The sequence below is a fragment of the Camponotus vicinus genome, unplaced genomic scaffold (genome assembly GCF_025532165.1).
Source record: "Camponotus vicinus isolate PSW18456_S1 unplaced genomic scaffold, iyCamVici1.0 SCAF_11, whole genome shotgun sequence".
Taxonomy (NCBI): Eukaryota; Metazoa; Arthropoda; class Insecta; order Hymenoptera; family Formicidae; genus Camponotus; species Camponotus vicinus.
In genome coordinates, this window is record NW_028141947.1 from 5,259,846 (window position 1) to 5,268,399 (window position 8,554).

The following is an 8,554-nucleotide window of genomic DNA, read 5'->3' on the forward strand; positions in this document are numbered from 1 at the left end:
AACTCAAATCACGCGCCGGACGAAAATATATACCCGCAGAACCATGCGATAAATTCGGCGAATCAAACGATATTCCTACGTAAACGGTTCGCATGAGAATTTAACGCATACGCGTGAATTTCGCGAAACGCGTTTTCTAACGAGTGATATATATCGACGCCTTCAGTCAACGGTCGTATCGCGAAACTCGCTTCTCTACCGATTACCCGGAATCTTCCAAATTGTCGCGCATTTTCCGATATTAAATTTACAAAGTTAAAATTATTATTTCCGACCTGTTGCTGAAGTTGTTGCTGTTGTTATTGTTGTTGTTGTTGTTGTTGTTGCTGCTGGTACTCATGCTCCTCCTCCTCCACGTCCTCTTCACCCTCCTCAGTCTCGGATGAAATATTTTCCGAGCGGGGTAACTCAGCTACCTCCCCCTCAGTCTCCTCCTCCTCCGCTTTTTCTTTTTCCTCATTGCTGCGGGAGAGCGTTGAATTTTGTTCGCCGTCAACACCACCTCCGTATTGCACTGTTAAAAATAAAAAGCCGTATAAATTATAAAATACTATTTTTATTATTTTTATTATTTTAATATTTTTATACTCGAATGTAATCCGTACTTTGAATGTTATAATACAACGAAATAACTCACCTTTTTAGCAATATTCGTTGTTTTTTATTCCGTTACTAATATTCTGGGGAATAGCTAATCCCCCAGCGATGAGTTTCTAAAAAAAAATTAAGAATTTGTTAGATTAAATTCGAGCATAAAAATATACCGAAAAATAAATTAATAATGTTACCTTCTCTGGAGGGAGCGTATACATTTTCCTCTTTTTTTTCATCCCTCTCTTCTTCCTCTCTCTCTGTCTCTTCTTTTTCTTCTTCCACTACTTCTTCACTTCTTCCTCTTCCTGCACTTCTTCTTCTTCTTCCCCGCTCTCCTCTGGCTCTTCTTCATTAATCTCCACTCTCTCGCGCTCCTCCATCTCTCGCAGAAATTCTAATAATATTTTAAGATTTAAATATTTAATATTATAGAAACAAAATTTAAAAAAAGTTTTAAAAATACTTTTATATTCGGATTTTCGTTTTAGTATATATTTTACATCATCATCTTACCTGGCGAGAATACTTCGCTATCGGGGCTGCTGACTGCGTATGTGATGTCGGCAGCGTCATCGTCCATGTTTTCCTCGCCGTCGTCGTCGTCGTCATCGTCAAGAACGACGACGGGAATCGCCGGATTTTCCTCGAGTAATCGCGGTCTTCCTGAAATGTAGAATATTTTTTATTAGTATTAATTATTATTTTTATTACTACCGAACAATCTATCCGAGAAAAATTAGCACGCGTTTTTATTACGTGCAAACTTACGTGAAGGACCTCGGGTTCTTCCTCAGCGCGGCGTCTACGCGAAGGTCGCACCATCGCTGTTCTCGCGGGATTATTGTTTCCTGTGATTAATTAGTAATTAAATATTTAACTTTATAATCGCGATTTTTTGTATTTTTTCATCGAAAGTAAAAATAAATAAAGTAAGTAAAATAATTACCCGTAAGTAAAATAATTAATTAGTTAAATTATTAATTTGAGTTCGGACACTTTCTTCGATTTCTTCATAATTTCCTTTAATTGTGAGTTTTATAATTTCACAATCTATGTACGATGACAGAAGTTTTAATTTTATTTCGTTTATTATATAGTTAGCACATGTATTGACAATATCAACGATATTAATTAATTGCAACAAATGCATATCTACGCATTTTATAATATTTTCCAAGCCGAGGAAAGTAACTTTCTGCATCACGATAGCGGTGTTATAAGTTTTTCGTTTCTTCAACGGAGGTTGTTCTTCCTTCTCGCCATTAGTCGCGGAATATTCGGTGGTTTCCTTGTATGCCACTAGAATAGCCCTCGCGCCATAAGCGCTGGTAAAGTTGATGGTGATATTGTTAATAATAATCGGATTTAATCCCCCCGTTCTTTTTTGATCCTCGTTCAAATACTGCCTCATATGATCCATGCAGACTTGAAATTGCTGCCACGTGTCGGAGTCGAGACAAATGCCATCGGCATTATTGCTCGTTAATTTAACAATTGGAACGAAGCAGTCTTCCTTCGTCGATTGCAATCCCACTTGTATCTTCTTAGTGAAGGATGAATTAAGTCCATATGCTGTTGATAGCAACAAATGTCGGTTTCTTACCGTTACCGATTTTATTGTCTCCATTTCCCGGCTCCTTAATATGGCAAACGTGCGCGGATTTCACAAAACCGGCTATTTCCGTCGTTCCAGCCACTACTATTAACTTTCGAGTGCACTATGTAAAAAGTAGTCACAACAACGATAGCGTATTTACGTAGAATTTTCTTCTTCGCTCGAGGCTTAACTTCTGTTAACGACGGAATTCGAATGAATACGCGGTTTGTCCTCGCGCTTATATTACTGCTTCTCCCCCCTAAAAAAAAAATCTAAAATAGAGTGGGGGGAAAATAATATGCCCAAAAGTGAGCATAAATGCGTGTTCAAACAAAATATTTTACAATAATCAAAAAAAAATTACCGAGAAACTTCTGTAAACGTTTCTAGAAACTTCTAAAAATTTTCTCCAAACTATATCTCGGTGATTCACCACGGGAAAAATATTTAAGGATGTTTTATTAGGGAAGATTTTTTCATGAAAATATTTTTCTTAACCTTTTAAATTAATTAGAAAGTGACTTGTAAATGTAAATGATAAATTTATAGATATTACGTGCGGGGGTATATCCGAATGTTTAATTTAAAAAATGTGAAATCTTATCAGATTTCTTAGTCGATACGGTATATATGCTGTTTCAGCATGAGAAAAAAATAGGTCGATTTAGGATAAGGGTTTCGCTAGAGTGGATTCAAGGTGAGAATATTTTCTATATCTTCCTAAATTATTTAGAAAGAGAATTTTTTTCTTAATCGCTATTGCAAATATAGCGGGTCTATTTTAAAGTGAAAACCATTGACGGTTATCTTAAGATGAGATTATTTTATTGGATGTCTCTAGTTTTTTTAACGTGTGTTTAGGCTTTTAAGAATCTCTAGATATTATTATTATTATATCACGGAGGATAGTGTTTGTCTGAGTCAGCTAGCGGTTGATTCATAAAATACGAGTATGTACAGGTATTTTGTAATTTAGACGATACATCGATTTAAAATATATTTTCCGGAATTTAAGCATTTTATTTTTACTATAAGCGTATATGGAGAATCAATTATGAGCTCATTAGCGTTGGTGCTCGCGAAAGTCGCTGATGCGAGCCTACCCTCCCACGAATACACTTACTCGTGGTCGCGCACCGTGTATCGGCTAATCGGCGGTGCTTTCCGCTCGCACGCGTAACAGAGAACGCTAGCTCGAACACGCGGCCGGCGCGGATGGGGCCCCCAGTGAATAAGCTTATTTTCTTCTTACATTCCCGCAAATAATATTCGAGGAGCATGCGCATTTTTTACTTAGGTTATTATTGTTAAATATCATCGTTTACTTTTTTATTTATGAGATTGTTCCTAAACATGAAATCGATTATTTTGTGTAATGGACGTGCGCTGGAAACATCCTTGGACGTCGATCGTCTGCGGTCCTACGGGATGCGGGAAAACAATTTTCGTGAAAACATTTCTTCGACATTTATCCCGCATGTCCGATGTCCGATTCGAGAGAATTTTATTTTATTACGCCGAGTGGCAAGATGCGTATCAGTGCTTACATTGCGACACGGGCGAGAGAGAAGAAAAGTGAGAGCAAATATAGTGATAATGCTTTAGTAAAATCGAGGAAAAATATAATCAAATTTCACGAAGGGTTACCGCGCCCGGAAGATTATTCTAACGATCCGCTTTCTCCGAAATTGGTGATAATCGATGATCTTATGAGGGAATCATCTTCGTGCGACGCTATCGTGGATCTATTCACCAAAGGAAGTCATCATAAGAATCTCAGCGTTTTACTCATTTCGCAAAATCTTTTCCATCAGGGGCGTGGGCAGCGCGACATATCTCTCAACGCGAATTATGTAGTAGTTTTCAAAAATCCGCGCGATCGCGCGCAAATTCGTCATTTAGCACGTCAGGTATATCCCAACGATCCAAAATTTATGGAAGAAGACCTCCTGTATACGAACTAAGTGATTTACAGGGCGAGGTTATAGACGGGATTTTTTACGAGCAAGAATTAACACATGTTATTAAAGACTTGCAAGAGGGAGAATTTATCGTAGACCGTGTGATAAAAACCAAGGGACGAGGTAACAATAAACAATTACTAGTTAGTTGGCGGGGATATCCTTCTAAATTCGATTCTTGGATACCAGCCTCGAGTTTAATATCAAAATGAGAGGGGAAGAATTTTACATAATCCTCCCGAGCAATAGTAGCATGCGATACTTTCCGGAAAATAAAACGTGTTTCACCACTGAATTACCTCAACGTAAAGTATAAACTTAAGTGGTCGTTGGGAAGTAGCGCTCACGGAGATCCAGTTTCCGTGTAGCTTTTTACATATACGCCCTGGAGAAGGTACATTACAATTCCTCAATGTTAGAAGGAAAAACGAAGAGATAATTCCTGTAGACGATGCCGAAGTACCGCCAAGCGTTTATTCAAGTATACACGATATTATACAGGGTGACCCATTTTAACTTAGGCAGCCAAATAACTCGAAAAATAAGCAAGATAGAGAAAAATGTTTTAGACAAAAGTTATATGGTTTCGAGGGGGCCATAAGATGGTATCATTGGTTTGACCTTGAAGAGTCATTTGAAGGTCACGTGAAGGTCACTTCAATTTTTTTAAATGGAACATCCTATATATTTTTGTACATTCTTGTAGCTCATCTCGAGAGCTTTCCAAAACACTATAATTAAGTACATTTTCGTTAAGTACTTTTTGAGTTATGAGGCTTGAAATAATTTCTTAATTTTACATAAACCGTAAAATATCTTGTAAAATATTCATTTTTCGATTACCTTACCTTAATAGTTTTATGTACAAAATAATGAGAGGAATCAATTGGTGTAAAGAAAACACATAGTTGTTTCAAAGAAAAAATATGTAATTTGCAATTAACAATTCCATATTTTTTCTTAAAAACAACTATGTGTTTTCTTTACACCAATTGATTCCTCTCATTATTTTGTACATAAAAGTATTAAGGTAAGATAATCGAAAAATGAATATTTTACAAGATATTTTACGGTTTATGTAAAATTAAAAAATTATTTCAAGCATCATAACTCAAAAAGTACTTAACAGAAAGGTACTTAATTATAGTGTTTTGGAAAGCTCTCGAAATAAGCTACAAGAATGTATAAAAATATATAGGGTATTCCGTTTAAAAAAATTGAAGTGACCTTCACGTGACCTTCAAATGACTCTTCAAGGTCAAACCAATGATACCATCTTATGGCCCCCTCGAAACCATACAACTTTTGTCTAAAACATTTTTCTCTATCTTGCTTATTTTTCGAGTTATTTGGCTGCCTAAGTTAAAATGGGTCACCCTGTAGAAACGATGAATTACGCGTCCAAATTGGTAAACTCGCATATCGTTTGGGAATTAAAAGTCGGAAGTAGAGTTGTTATGAAACTTTCTTGTGTAGAAGAGAAATGCGATATGGTCCATTACGTATATTTTTCCGACAAACTTTGTCGAATACTCGGTTTTGATATAGACGGTAAAAAACGTTCACACTTACTTTTCCCGTCACTTTTTTTTGCACTCGAGGATGATATCGAGTCTATAATGGCCGACAAACCAGCTAGCTTGATGCGAGGCATTCCCGACAAACTTTTCGTCTACTGTGACATTTGCGAGCCTTATATCACGGATGATGTACAATCGCCTCTTTTTCGAATAGTCGCACTCGACGCTCGAAATGATTATTCGTTTGCATCTAGCTAGATAAGCCATTTTTCGCCCGCACAATACATCGCTTTGCGTCAAACATGTTTCCGAACAATCGAAATAGATATAAGAGATCAACTGGGGAGAGGTATACCATTCGAATTCGGAACGTTGACTGTGACTTTGCACTTTAGACGTATCAATTAGATATTATAAAATACACGGAATCTGCGAAAGAGAAAAAATGCACTTGACCGTTTATTATTATTATTATTAATGGACTATTACTCGGTATATCGCGACGAATTACAGAACGGAGGCGGCCGCGGCGGCGGAATTCCGCGAGTTTTCGTCGAATCGCTCTATCAACGCGGTCACGGAATCGGTAGTTTTCTCGGGGGATTATTCAGACGCGTACTACCATATTTAGGTAAAGCCGTACGAGCTGTGGGGAAAAAAGCTTTACGAGCCGGTGTTAATGTAATCGAAGACGTCGAAAACAATACGCCATTTAAGATAGCGGTCAAACACCGTTTTTGAGAATCGCGAGACAAACTCGAGAGAAAAGCCAAAGAAAAAATAAGTAGTCTAATGAAGGGCTCGGGATATAAGTCTGATGCGAAAATGCATGTAGCTCAGTTCCCTTTTGTCGGGCTTGATAATCACATCGCACAATCCGCAATAACATCGGCTCGTAAGCGACGACGGACGAGTAAGAAAATCAAAGCGGCTGGGAAAAAAAGAACGAGTACAAAAGCACAGAGAAATAAAAAGGAAAAGAAAAGTCATACGGTTGTGAAAAAAAGACTTAAGACGTCTGCGAAACGACGTAAAATCGATAAAAAACGTACCGTATTCGATATATTTTCTTAAGCGGTTATATTCGAAGCATTCTAATTTAACGACGGTGGTGACCGACGGATGACAGCGAGCAATTTGCGATAAAGAAATATGTCTTTTCTTCACACGCATTCGAGCGAGTGTTTAAAGAGCGAACTCGATCTCTTCTCTCTACCACCTACGCAAACTAGCATCGAAAGTTCGCAATGGATTCATTACAAACCCGTGACCTTTCTCTCTCGGGCGACTCGCCGATAGAATTCGTCATCTCCGAATATGGAGAAGAATATTTGGATATCACGCACACCATGCTGAGTCTTCGTCTACGTGTAGAAACAAACGCCGATTCCGCGAGACAGGCTTCAGGAACAAGCGCCGAAAGAATAGCCGTAGGCCCCGTAAATCATTTGCTTCATTCTATCTTCAATCAAATCGACGTGTATTTCAATCAAAAGCTCGTGTCGCCTCCAAACAACGCTTACGCGTACCGAGCGTACATAGAGGCGTTGTTAAATTATTCTTCACCCGCAAAAACTTCCCATCTAACTTCCTGTTTATGGGACATGGATGCACCTGGACACATGGACGATCTGTTGGAATCAAATCCCGGCAATCCCGCTCTCGCGAGACGCGCTTGTTACATTTCCGGAGGGAAGGCGTTAGATCTCGTAGGACATCTCCATTGCGACGTTTTCAATCAAGACAAATTTTTAATTAACGGTGTAGAAGTACGGTTGAGATTCGTTCGTTCGAAAGATTCGTTCTGTCTCATGGAAAATAGCGGAACATCGAAAATTCATATTCTCGATGCTACCTTGCTCGTTAGAAGGGCGAAAATAAGCTCAGGTTTGTTACTTGCGCATGCTAGAATGAGTAAAATTACAGCCAAGTATCTGCTCACGAGAGTCGAGGTTAAAACATTCACGATTCCTAGCAGTGTTATGGGTGAATCGTTAGATAATGTAATATTTGGTCAATTACCGAAGCGAGTAATAGTCGGTTTCGTTAGTAATAAAGCGTTTAACGGTGACAGAAAATTAAATCCGTTTAATTTCAAAAATCTACGGAATAAATTTCTTTTCGCTGTACGTCGATGGCACGCAAATTCCCAGTAGACCTTTGCAACCAGCTTTCTCCGTGGAGGAACCGCTTTACATCGAAGCTTATCAAACGCTTTTCTCAGGAACAGGTATACATTTTTTGAACAAAGGAAATTCTATAAGCAGAGACGATTATTTCAAAGGATATACTTTATTCGCTTTTGATCTTACTCCTGATCTATCCGCTAATTGCGCTGGACATTGGAATCTCGTCAAACATGGTAGTTTACGATTAGAAGTGCGATTCGTAAAGGCACTTTCTGAGACGGTTAATTGTATTAATTATGCCGAATTCGATAATGTCATAGAAATCGACTCGTCTCGTCAGATCATCGTCGATTTTTCGGGGTAGGTTTTTTATAGACGCTTAAAATTGTTCCCCCTCTACTTTGCTCAAAACGCCAACATCATTGCGCAACGTTTCGAAAAATATTCAGTTTCGTTGGAGACACGCTCGGCGTCGTCGTTTCGTATAAAGCCTCGCGTCGAATCACATAAGTTTTTCGTAAGATGGATATAATCGTCGATATTCAGGGTTTCCGCGATGCGAAGAAAAAGTTTATCCCTAAGGAGGTTGCTGTTGTAGCGATTGACGCTCCAATCGTCGATCATTGGATTATGATACCGCCGCATTTGTTTGCCGAATTACCCGAAAAAATAAGACAAGAAAACAACTGGCTCACGCGAAATCATCACGGCATTGAATGGTTCGATGGCGAAACTAATCCGAAATATTTTACT

At 38.4% G+C, this 8,554-nt stretch overlaps 1 protein-coding gene across 1 annotated transcript; it reads left to right on the top strand.

Moving 5' to 3' along the window:
• The first annotated feature begins 6,919 nt into the window (after positions 1–6,919).
• On the top strand, positions 6,920–8,165 carry LOC145962215 (uncharacterized protein F54H12.2-like). Its single transcript, XM_083083185.1, has 2 exons — positions 6,920–7,721; positions 7,957–8,165. Exons 1-2 carry the CDS (start codon positions 6,920–6,922, stop codon positions 8,163–8,165), a joined length of 1,011 nt encoding a protein of 336 aa, XP_082939311.1.
• Positions 8,166–8,554: the final 389 nt, after the last annotated feature.